Here is a 13,531-nt window from a genome sequence, read left to right on the forward strand (position 1 = left end):
ACTCTTCTACACTGGCATCGCAACATGTGCACACACAGTGATACATACTCGACTGTTGAGGGTTGAAAGGGTTAGCATATACTGTTATTCTTTTGGTCGAATTGCCTTTTCATAACAGCATCGTTGGATGTTAGCTTAGAGCAGCTCTGAAGCTAAATAATCACTAAAGGACCAGTTTCAACATGAGGGAGCAAAGTTTATGTAGTAGGGTGAGATGTAATCTTATTTAGCCCAAGTATTTGACAGTATGCATCTGCGGTCATGCATGTAAACACAAACTTAACACACGGACTTCTCCAAATGTAAGATCATGGCAGAAGAGCTCCAAATTCACTCCTACCTAAATGCAAGCAATGTAAGATTGGGACAAATCTTTCAACTTTTTTTATGATTCTTTACAACAAGAGGCTGCGACCTGGCACAGCTTCACTAATCTGTTTCTTATATATATAAATAAGGAGAGAACACTTGTGTAGGGAAGAATTATCATCAATCTCTGTATTTTAACTCCTGTCAGGTGTGTAAAGTTTTTTGTGACAAAAAAAAAATCTTCTTAAATCCTACTTTTACCTGGCATGCAACCAATAGTATCCAGACTAAGTTAGCAACTAGCTTGTGGCTAAAGATGCCGAAAAGCAAAGTAATTTTCTAGACAAACTCTAGAACTTGAACTAAATGCATATGTTGTCATTTAAAGCCAAAAAACAAGCCCTTGAATAGCTGTACACCATTAGCCTAACAGTTGGAAGACTAAGCTAAGTTAAGCTAACTTAACTTGTTGGTAAATGTAAATGTCCTGCATTTGTACCGCTTCTCTAGTCCCTAAGGACCCCAAAGTCCTTAGGGACTAGAAACACTACATTCAGTCATTCACCCATTCACACACTGGCGATGGCAAGCTACATTAGAGCCACAGCTGCCCTGGGGCGCACTGACAGAGGCGGACACTGGCGCCACCGGGCCCTCTGGCCACCACCAGTAGGCAAACATGGGGTTAGTATCTTGCCCAAGGATATTTGGCATGCAGCCTGGCAGCCTGGGATCGAACCACCGACCTTCTGATTAGTGGCTGACCTGCTCTGCCACTTGGGCTACAGCCACCCGGCTGTAGCCGTAGCTCAGGTAAGACTGAATATCCCAAAGAGGTCATTGTTTAATCTGGTATCCTCTTTATTTTAGCTTAATTAGATATGGTGCATTAGCCAAACATCTTTTTTTTAAAACTTTTTTTTATAATGTTCTACTATAATAATAAAATAATTTAGATATGTTTATAATACCCTTTGTTTATTTGTTTATCTATGAATTCTAATATCTAATATGTTGCATATGTTATTTTAATAAAACTAATGAAACCCTTAAAACTTAATCCTAGAAACATATTTTGTTAAATCCTACTTATGATTAGAAAAATTAGATGACACATCTTCACTCTTTCAAGGTGATTTCTTTGGATTTCTGCTATTGTTGCAGGACAGGGTCAAAATGACCAACCATGGCAGTTGTGAGGGGAATGAATGATGCAAGTGGTTTTAGTAGAGCCTCATAAGCTAAAGTGAATGATAACTATTTCCTGAAACATCAGTTTTTTACTGTTCAGTGCACTTTTATGCAATCTAGTAATCATCAGTTCATAAGATACTAAAATATAAAACCTTATAGCATTGTGTATCAGGTGATTTTTTAAAAGTATTCCTTTAGGGCAGCAAATTATATTTGCCCTATTTATTGATATCTGTGATGAGTTTTCACTAATAAGCGACTGGGCATTTAAAGCTAATGTGTTTGTACAATCTTTCAGCACATGTTTAACACTTTCCCCTTTTTCTATCAGTAACAAACATCTCAACGTGACTCAAGCTGACAGAAAAAAGGGCCGGCACAAACTGGCTAAGATTAGCTGGCAAACTTGCAAACATTTATCCTTTAAATTAGTTTGAGGCTTGCATTTGTTTTTAAAAGATGTCAAAAAATGTGACAATCCAACCACGTTGATGAAGTTAATATTAAAAAATGTTTGAGCTCGGCCAATCGGATGTCCTCTAACTGGTTCATTATGTTCCACTTGTTCCACACTGATAGCAGTGGACTATTGATCAACTGTTGTTAATTAAAAGATAAACTACATTAAATAGCTCACTGAAAAATACCACAATCATCCAATATTACATTAAAAAAAGTTCTATTTAATTTTCAGGTATTCTTGAAGTGTAAAACAGTTCCACTCCTTCTGGAGCACGCTTCCTTTTGTTAATCAGACTCTCTAGACTCATCACAATGAGGTTAATACAAAGCAGAATCATTAAAACAAAAGAAATCTAATGCATGAGTGTTGTCTGTTTGAAGGTAATGAAAGTGCATAAATGAACTAAATATGAATTGGACCAGTCTAAGGACTGCACTCCATTTATGCACTCCATTCCAGCACACAGCTGTCAGCCAACTAACAAACAAAGTAGAGAAGGTAGATGCAGGAAAAAATAACTTCCTGACAAAGCCGAAAAAAAAGTTAGACATTGACGAAGCTCTGACAGGTTTGAAAAGGGAGGGAGGAAACCTGGAGGCACGAAAGGATGAAGAGAAAAAAAAACCCCCTCAGTCTGACAAAGGAACACACACAAATCTAAATCTGCGCTTACATATAGACATGCATAGTCACACAAATCCAAATTGGCAGGTGAGACAAGATGAAATGCCTCTCAACACACCATAGGTGACACTGTTGAACCATGTTTTGAGGTGACAGAGCACAAAACAGAAGAAGAACGAGTGGAAAGGGGATGTAAAGAAGTACTTTCAAAAAACTGGAGGCAAAGAAGAGAAAGCAAGAGAGAGAGAGAGAGGAGACAGGCCATTCAGAGTGGAGGAAAAACGTGATGGAATCAGAGTTGTTTATTTTTCCCACCATCACTTTGTGCCCCATGACTGTCAGAGCTGCCACTATGTGTGAAAGACTTGTCTGCTGTGCTGGAACCACTGAAATGTCAGTACCAATAGCGTTCAGTGGGGGGCAATGCAAAGCTGAATGAGCGGTGGAAGACTCGTCCGCAGTCATTTCTCCTCTGTTTCTCTGCAGCTTCAGCATGTGAAGAAAATGTTTCATTCTGAACAGGAACTGATGTTCCTAACATTACTTGCAGCTATATTTTTATGGGATGCTGGATAGTGCCTCATCCAAAATGACATCTATCTAATTTATATAAGTCTATGTATCAAAAAAGGAGAAGGCTCATTATATTTTTGTTCTTCATCTTTCATTAAAATGCTTAACAATTTTGTGTGTAGACTAAAAATGTTCACAACATATTTATCTAGTTTATCGAAATGTTGTGTAACAGCTGCTTTCAAAGAAGTTCTAAATGTCGCGTTTCATTAAAATAATCAGTTTTTCTCTGTCTATATTCATCTATCTGCTTGGAACAATCTGCGATTGTTATTCATTATTTAACTATTTAAGGTTGTCTAAAAAAACAGATTCATGATGTTTTGAATTTTATCTTATGTTAGCAGCTCTATCCTGCTGTGTTATGAGTAATAATGCCATTGTACACGTTACTAAAGATATGTCCTCATGCTAAAAGTTTTCTGATATAATGCTAAAATTTAAAAAACAGCTTTAAGCATACAGACTAATCCTTTCTATCAATACTTTAATTGTTTGCCTTGGTCACACAGTGTTAGCTATTAGCACGATACTATATAGTCTTTAATAAGCTTGAATGATGTTTTCACTTTTTAAAGGTGCCTGTCTACAGGTGAGTCATATTTCAACAGGAAACTGTTTTCAACCAAACTATACAGCTATTATAGGTTTAGCATTAGTGCAAACAAAATCGCTAGCAATAATCCTCATTATGTCATGAAACTTTGCTAGTTTAGGTGTAGTCTCAACCAGCCATTATGCAATACTTACTTACTACTACTTACTACTACTTACTAATTACTAATTACTACTGCCAGTGAACACTATGTACTGTACGTGGTGTTAGCTCAGCTCAAATGTTTAGTACCCTGAAAAGCTAAAAGAGCTTTTTAAACTGCTATTTAAGTCGCAGTTATAACACTGATTAAGATTTCTATTGTTTACTGGCTGTTTGTTGGTGCTCGCAATCAGTGCATCCCTGCTTCTGTCTGTAAAATAGCTACTGTCTTACATTTTTGTATTTTCAACCATTCCTAAAAGAGGATGTGGTTATTGAAGCTGCTGACTGTTACGTGTAGGGGAGCCTGCAAAATGATTTTTTTTAACTCATTAACAAGGAAGCATTTCGACAATAGATCCTGCTCATCATGTAAAATCAATGAATGTTCCCACGAAGAGGATTTTGAGAGTGTACAAATCTCAAGGCAAATGAGGAGGCAGTTTAATTTCATTGCTTTAACCACAAAAAATTCAGTCAGAAAGCACAAACTGTAACAACATTCAGTGAAACTCTGTCAGTGACCTTTTCCTCAGAAATGGCAATATAATATTCAATAGATATGATAGGCTCAGAAGGATCAGATTGACATTTGTTTATCTCAGTCTTCCTCCGTTTCTGTCTCTACTCATCTCATGTTACATCATGACACAAGTCCAAAATGCTACATTTCTATTTTGAGTGGGCACAAATGTCATTGCCCCGATGCCTCGCTGAAACGCCTGCTGTTTTATTTTGAAAAAGAAAAGTAACTTTTCTGGCCATTATCTCAGCGTTCACTTATTCAGTGAGGGTTAAATCAAATCCAACTTTTTTCCCTGTGATTTCTAAGTACTCTGGCTAATCTACTTTAACCCTCATCCTAAACCAAACCCTAAGTATTTAAAGAGACTACCAAAGATTTGGTGTGTGTAGCAACGAGTGTTTGTTGAGACAGACAGGGTTGGGTTAGAGGTTAAAGTACTTTTTAGAAATGAGTTCATATTTAGACAAATGCTCACTCACTCCACATACAAATCTATCTGAAAATAACTAATAAATTCATTTGGAAATTAAGCCTCTGTCAACTTTTGATCTCCCTTCCTGTTTATATTTGGGCCCGGCTCCCCCCATTAGTCTGCATTCGACTTCTAAATCTTTCATTAACGTCAGGTCCATGAAGGTTGCCGCTTTCCTTTCCCCTTGTAGTTTGAACTGTTAAAATTTTCATAGGACCTCTTTCTTTTCTCTCCATTTTCTAAAAACTGATTCAACAAGAGAATGATGCAGACAAAAAAAAAATCCCCAGACGAGTGAGAGAGAGATTCTGTGTTCGATTTAAAGGGAAAGACTGAGTGCTGCCCTTTTACATAATGTACTGAGACAATCATAATGAAGATGATAATTGTTGCTAACTGCAGGTCTAAACACTAAGATGTTTTATATGTTTTTGTAATAAAACTTACTTCGTGATCATTTGTTCTCTTAAAATGTTGCTTCAGGAAAATTTGATTGCATTGCTTTTTCTGATTTTTTTTTCAGCACAATGAATTCTTCAACTGAACAAAAACCTGAAAAACTGAACTAAAACGAGCTACACTTCTGCGTGGAAGTGTAGAGAGATTCCATTACCAGATAGCTTTGAGTAAATTGCATAAAAGAAATTACTCGGCAATAAGTACCCAAAAAAGCTATGAAAAAAACCTCACATTTGGGTGCAGGGTCCATTTGGTGATTTGACGTGTGCGACTGTGGCAGTGCACGGAGCAGAACTGAGAAGTAGGTCATCCCCATTGACCTGGCTCACATAATAAGCATACACACTGCATGTGTGTGTCACTTTATGATCTCGCTGTTCCAATTTGCTCTTAACTCAGAGAGGCAGAAAATAGCAAACACACAGCGAAATGTTAGAACCGAGCGAAAGAGGGCAAAGCATCTGAAGCCGAGCCAAAACATGACGATGTCTGGCTGTCAGCCTTTTTAATGTCACATTTTACACGCCGCAAAGTCTTTTCCTGCTCAAACTTCAAAATGGAAATTTGAATCTGTAATAGATTCAGGGTAAAGGTGACCAGAACCTGTCCGCGTTGGATTGTCAGGTACCATTTTGCCTAAACTGCCCACAAACATCGCCTACTTTAGTAACTGGGACAGAGAGAGAAAAAGAAGCAGCTCTCAATTATTCACATTTTTATAAAAAGCTGAATAAATTATTTACATTTTTGTGAGCTCTTCAGTGCAACCTCTACTTGGCTTCGCTTTTTTGCCAACATCTAAACCATTTGACACCTCACATACACCAATATGTCAAAGAATTTTAAAGATCCCTCAAATGTTTATGTTTTTCCCTGAATTGCAAATCCTATAATCTGGTTTCATAGGAGGGCTGGAGAGAGATTAACCTTCAGCCTCGTGCGGTTGTTGAGAACAAGGAGCCTTTTCGGGGGCTTTCTCTCCTTGCTAAGGTCAGAGGAGATTAATATTAACTGTGCACAACCAAATGTTTTAAATTAAACAGATTTTTATTAAATGTAAAATCTAAGTAAATGTTTTGAACTTCTTCTTTTTGTTTAAACATTCTACTTAATATACAATTTCATTGTACTTGGCCATCAACAATTTTTTTTTTTTTTAAATCCTGCAGACTGTATTCTTTATTGTATAATGCAAATGAGCACAACAATGTACAGAACCTCCATTTTTATATATCAATTTTTCAACGATATAATCCAAAAGTTCAATTTCATTCTGTTTTATGCACCAGCTAGAGTCCTGGATATAAACTATTAGCTATAGTGGCACATTTAGGTATAAACAAAATAAAATATATAAGGACACCCCCCCCCCCCCACACACACACACACACACACGCACTCACACACACTGGTTGTGTGGAAATCATCAGCCAACCCTAATGGTTATAACCCTTTATAGGAATGGCTTCATGACAAGCAGATAATTGTCAGTTCAGTTATCGACTAAAAGCACACAATGGGCTGAACACCAAAGAGAAATAAGATGCAGGCACATGTCATTAATTATGCCAACTGATCAACAACTATGAAGTATTCTGAACTCTAAGAAAGCATGGGATAGGTGACATTATAAGCTTAATTTCCACAGCCAGTGTGTACATCAGGATGTCAGAGGTCAAAGGTCCAGCAGTCCAGCGCCTCCAACCTTCTTTAACCTCATCCACCAGACGAGGGTCCTCTCCTGCCAGGTCTCCAGGAACAAGAACCTCCTCCTCCCTGTCCAGTGAGGGGATTGTAATCTGCATTGCGAAAAGGCTTCTTGTCCTTTGGTTTCAGCATCGTCTGGGATGAGCTGGTCTCCTCAGTGGTCTGAGAGAGTTTTGTAGCTCCTTTATAACTCTTCCCCTGCTGCATGCTCTCCCACATCTCTATTTTCTGCCTCCTCCTCTCCTCTTCTTGCAATTTCTGTTTCTCTCTAAAGATGGACGCTTTGGCATCAAGCTCTTCTTGCATCTTCATCCTGGCTGCTGCCACAGCCTCTTCTCTCCTTTCCACCAGTGTTGTGAGGCTGGTGGCGCTGGGCTGTGCTGGCTTGATCTCCTCTTGTTCAGGTGCAGAATGAGCAGGTAGAACATCACAGCTCCAAACACCAGGAACCAGCCATACTGGGCCACGAACTCCTCAACCGTCAGGCTTAGGGAACTCAGGTCTTGGTTTTTTAAGGGCGGCTTCTTCACATGGCCATCAATAATTAACGGTCACATCAAGCTCTGGAATTCCAGGTCCAAATTATTACATTAGCTAAAATATTTAGTTGTGCTACAAGTGTTGCATTATGTTTATACTTCATATCAGAATGCATGCCTCAATACTGTGCTCAGTTACTAAAGTATGTTGCAGTGTTCGTGACTATCACCATGACAAAACTGTAAAAAGTAACATTTTATAATAAACTTACAAATTTAAATGTAAATTCTGTTAACTGAAAATTGTTGAGCTGGTACATCATCATGTTACATAGTATCTTCCTGCATCCAGCATTTTTCTACAATGTTTTCCTGCACTGTTAGCCTTCTGGCTCGTCTTGTATGTAATAAATCTTGAAGTGCAAGAATATTCATTTTATATATTCAACAGCCTTGCTCACAGGTGTAGTTGTCATAAATCCAACTAGGACAGAGGGCGGAAAAGTTGGGTGATGAACATGCCCAGAGTTGAAGCTAGCGAAGTCCAAACAAATCAGTTCGCTAAATATAAAAAAGCTTTTTGAGTGTTAGATGTCAAATTCAAGGGAGGATTAGAACTCAATCTTTTTCCTTTTCCTTTCCTTCCTTCCTTCTACCTCCCTAACTTCTCCTTCATGTTCACTACAGTATGAGACTGGATATTTAACAAGTTACCAACACTAGCAGTTGCCACACGCACGCACACACTAAAAGCTTTTGTCTGATTCCAGATACCCTGCCATGCTGATCCCTAATCAGCTTCCTACAATACTGGCTGTGACCAATCCCGGCCTTTCATGTTTCGAAGCGGTCAGTCACACCTAACACGATTGGCTGGTGATAGTCTGGGATGCAGAGGCTATTAGTGATTATAATAAAGGGTGACATTTGTGAATGTGGTGTGGGTGCGTGTGTGAGCCGGTGCGTGTGTGGCAGGGTCTGTCTGGGATCTCACTTGTGTGACCCAGATTGGGTACAGTGGCGCATGTGAAAATGGAGGGCAGTAGGGGGGCGGAGATTATGTTAACAGCTCAAAAGCTGTAGTTGTCAAGGACAGTTTTTGTCAGGGAGAATGATCCTTACTCTCCCACCGCATGCAAACACACAAAGGTGCCTTCATCATCTATTAGTAAAGGATTTCTATCTCCTATATAACTTTTAAAACCTGGTGATCTCAACATATTGCCCATAAATTCATGCAATAAATAAATGTAAAACATTTTATGGAAAATTAATCGCACAATTCTCACTGTGTGCCAGAACGGTTAGCGCTGTTTTAGGCTCTATCTGTGGCCAAAGGTTCAACAATAAGCATGTGTAATCAGCAGCTCTAAACACTTTGTTTCTGATTTTTTCTACTCTCAACTCTAAATGATGTCACAGGGGTTATCCCTAATGCGGTCTGCCAATTAGAAGAAAGTCGGCTTAAAGGAAGGGGAAAGGCAGCTAAAACAGTCTGCTTCAGAGATGAAGTGGATGACTGCGCCAAGGCTCATCATACATGAACAAGTGTCATTTTGAACTTTGAATCACGCAATGTGACTTTAGTAGAGTTCAAGAGCAAAAATACAGAGCTGAAAATGAGTGTAATAGTCATCTTTTTGAATTGGAGTAGAAAAAAAACACCCTACACTTAGCTGGAAGCAAAACGTCACACCTTTCTGACACCTTTTGATAATCACACATCACAATAGTGCTAGCTTGAATTCACACTGTAATAGAATTCACCACAGCAACAGTTCAGTTAAGTGCCATTTACTGTCCGATCCTTAAAAGCTGATGCACTTCAACGTTACTTCTGGTTCACTTTTCAAACTGTACAGTAAGATCCTCAGTTGGCTATTTGACATAAGACTGACTGCAGAAAAGAAAGCACTCACTGAACCCTCATATGTTGCATTTCCAGACACTACATGTTTAGTTAATGTCTCCTTCCATGAGCACAATTATTCTAAAATGCCTTAATGCTGCCTCAAAATGTGTGCTTAGGATCCCCTAGTGGAGATGAAAGTGATTAAACTGTGGTTATGCCCTGAAGTGCTAAATTATCATAGCAACTTTGATTGGATAATGAAATGTTTTCAATGTGAAAATGGCCCCAGAGAGCTGGTAAAGATTAGGTAAGCCAGTGTTTGCATGCATGAACAGAGCACTAGTGGGATAAACACCACTCATGCACCATTTGCACGACTCATGCAGTGTAGCATGCAAAAAGATCTTGTTTTCGGGAACTATTCAGGGCAATTAAGATTACTGATGCAAAATATCCTTCTTATCGAGTTACATTTACATGTTATTAAGGCTTTCCTACATAAAACAATGAATATCTTATAGTTGTGCACAGATTTCTCTGTGGAAAAACTCAGATTTTCTTTTGTGTTTGAAGATTTTTAACTTGTTGGAAATTAGGATTTCATCTTGTTGAGAATTTGTTAAGTTGTGGTCAAGCAGTCACCTTGGACATCTGCTTCTTCAAGAAAAAGCTGATTACTTCTATATAAACTCCGTTTAACCTGCCTGAAATGCCTAAATGACCCTGTTCCACAGGGCACCTTGTGTCATGACACCAGAGATGTGGAATATGCTAACAATTATACTAGATTTTTAATACAAGGCTTCAAGTCATCTGTGTTTATGTTGAACTGGAAGGTTAGGAATGTCAAAAAGCATGATGGTATTCAACCTATCCAAGACCTCAAGAATGATGGATATTCCAAACACATCTGCCGAGCCGCAGCTGATTGAGTAAGTCCCTTGATGCGTATCAAATGTCCGCAATGTTTTTTCAGAACCGAACACCCCAACCTGACACCTGTGAAGGGGTGTTTTTTCAGGCAGCATGCTGAGAGGATCACTGATTTTGCCTTCCATTAGTAAAACTGAAACTTCATGTTACATAAACAATTTAAAAGCAGTGCTGATCTTTGGGATCTTCATTTTTGTATCTTTTTAATACTCTGAGAAAGTATGACCTAATTAAGGATGGCTCCAAAAGTTAATTCATGCTGCCCACATAAGACAAAGACTCCAACCTACCAAGACTCTAATGCATACCTAAGAGTGAGTTGATGGATGCCAGTTGAAGTGATGAAATTCTAAACACATTTTAAGAAAAAAATTTTAAACAGAAAATGTAGCAAGTTTACAAAGACTGAAAGCAGCATTTCGAACTTGGGAGAGGTTAGCTCAGAGCATTCAGATTTTTAATGCATGGCAGAAATCATTGTGTGCCAACAAAGACAACTGTGCCTGATTGCTGTCTGCTAGCTTTACCTCCTGCTAACCTGAGTTGCTGAACTGGACTTCTGAACACACTTAGCATTTTGAATACAATGATGTGACAAACTACATTGTTTTCTATGTTGCTAAACCAGAAAGTCTGCTTGAATTTTGGTGTAATATATTAAATATGTTACTTAGCACTGATTAGTAGTTATCTTTAAAGCTTGCTAATCAAACTGCTTAGCATTAGCTATTAATGTGATAACTTCTGGTTCCAGAAAGCCAAGATGGCAACAACTATGATGCTAGAATAATTAGAAATCCATAGGCGACAATATCAGTGAGTGTAGTCACATGGCTATGTCCATCTTTTACAGTCTACGGATTTAGTTTAGGTTTTGTGTTTTTATTATTTCATGGTGAAATAGTCAAAGGTTCTTAGCTGATAATATGTGGAATCAAATGACCCAGAAAGCAAAAAAATGCCATTAACAATGTGCAAAGAGACTTACAGAAATTGAACTGATTTGTTTAAGGATGCTAGATTAAATCTTCAGATTTTATCCGTAAAATTTCAGGCTGTTTTTATCATAAATTTGACAACGGTAACATCACTCTACTCCATACTACAGGCCGACTCTTATCAGTATATTTTTTAGTTATGATTTCCAAATTCACCAGGCAATACAACAACTACTTGTTCAGCGGGGAAGCATCATGCAGAATGTGTGGCCACTCATTAATTTAGTCAGACAAGCAAAACTGTCATTTACATTTAGCGAACGAAACAAGGATTTAGATTTTAAAGAAGAGTTCGACGTCACTTATTTATTTATATATTTTCATTTTTCTTCTTCCATTTCTCTGTGTTACTGTTCAGAGAGATTCAGTATCACAGGTTTTACAGACCATATTGCCACATTAGTGGAAAGTTATTTGCAGTGCTGGGTCACTGCACCGTGGTATAATCCTCCACTCAACCTTTTAGTATAAACATGAATTATTTCGACTGCAGATCAGACAAAAAGGCTACACTTCAGCCTCCATTAAGTGGAACAAACTGTGTAATAGCCTGATAGTCGTACAAGCATTGTCAATTTCATATTTATATAGTTAAAATGTTGAAACTTGTCTAATACCACACTGCAGCACACTGTTGAGGCTCCTGACAACTTTAAAATAAAAAGTTTGAGGATCCACTTATCCTCTCCACAGGACTGCACAAGCTGCCAACTCTCACTGAACCGATTGTGCTCATTGTCACCGTTTCTGATGTTTCCATAGCAACACTCTCATCTTATCCAGTGGGTGATTAAAGAACGCACTGGGGTGGATAAAATGAACTGATCTGGAGTGGAAATAGAGCGAGAATGAGAGCAAGAGAGAGAAAGGAATCCAGTATGTCTTGTCCCTTTTGAAGCGTGTTTAGATAGCAATTAGCAGTTCACCCCTCGAGCGTCTGAAGTAGGCAACTGCTGACGCTTTGAAGACTCTCAGGAGTTCTACCTCCCCGTTTTATCATGGATACTACATGCTTGTGAAATAACAGAATATTTGGGGGCAGCACTGCTGTCTGCTTGTCACGGCATTAGCCACCAAAGTTTTTCTGGAATACATTTTTTTCTTGCGATCAAAGCGTTATTGCACTTTCTTTGAAGCTAGGTCATATGAAGTGCTTTTCCATAATTGGTACCTGTACCTGCAGCATGCCCCCACTTTGGAGAAACTAAGTAGTGTGCTGCTTTATACACTGTTGCTAGCAAAATAACAGCAACCTAACCACCAAAATCAATATCCTAATTGTACTTTTGCAGTGCTTTACCTTAGAGTCCGATCATTCAAGAATTTTAGAGAGCCTCATCAACTGGTACCATGATTGGTTAGACTTTTTATCAGATTCAAATGGACTTAGTGACACGACTCCTAGTGAAGACACATGCAAAGTACAGCAGTCTTGAGTTTTGGTGATATTGATTAGTCTGACACTTGCAGTAATTAGCAGATACAGTATCTGTCTGTGCATTGTAATTAGGGCTGCCACAAACTATTATTTTGATAGTCGACTAGTCACCGATTATTTTTGCGATTAGTCGACTAATCAGATCATGCATCCATTGGATGTAAAACGTACAGCTTATTGCACCAGCATGCGTCTGCTCTTATATAACTATCATTAGCTTACAGCTTTAAGTGTTTAAGGTATGTGTTCTCATCGGCTCTAGAGAGCCTTGCCCCAGGCTAGCTATCGAGCTGGTGGGTAACAGACGTCTCTGAAAACTCTGGAGCGCTTTTGAAAATATGTGGTGCCTTGATAAACTGAGCAGGGCTGCGCTATGAATTCTGGGACACTGCTTCTTCTTCTTCGGAGTTTAACGGCAGCTGTCATCCTTGTGCATGCAGTGCTGCCATCTTCTGTTTCAGTCCATTATTACACTCTTAAATACTACTTATTCCTGCGTCTTTTGGGATCTTACAAAGCTTCAAACGACACGTCGACTATTAAATTAGTCGTCGACGATTTTGATAGTCGACGTAATCGTGACTAGTCAACTAATCGTGGCAGCCCTAATTGCAATCAACAGTTTATGGATACAGCTGGCTAACCACGCTTGCTAGCATTAGTTGATAATTGAGCACATAACTCTCTTGTCCAAATATGCTAACATCAGGCTAAATAAAAGAAAACAACATGGAAACCGCCAAAAAT

The 13,531-nt window shown here is 38.6% G+C and overlaps 2 protein-coding genes across 3 annotated transcripts in view; both read right to left on the reverse strand.

The window, feature by feature from the left end:
* The window catches only part of LOC146492076 (E3 ubiquitin-protein ligase Midline-1-like), a 91,917-nt gene that overhangs the window by 42,461 nt on the left and 35,925 nt on the right, over positions 1-13,531 (reverse strand). The window lies entirely within an intron of this gene.
* On the reverse strand, positions 6,520-7,612 carry LOC146492077 (selenoprotein S-like). Its single transcript, XM_085150394.1, has one exon. It carries the CDS (start codon positions 7,394-7,396, stop codon positions 7,094-7,096), a length of 303 nt encoding a protein of 100 aa, XP_085006520.1. The 5' UTR covers positions 7,397-7,612; the 3' UTR covers positions 6,520-7,093.

The sequence above is a fragment of the Neolamprologus multifasciatus genome, chromosome 23 (assembly GCF_963576455.1).
Source record: "Neolamprologus multifasciatus chromosome 23, fNeoMul1.2, whole genome shotgun sequence".
In the NCBI taxonomy this organism is placed as follows: domain Eukaryota; kingdom Metazoa; phylum Chordata; class Actinopteri; order Cichliformes; family Cichlidae; genus Neolamprologus; species Neolamprologus multifasciatus.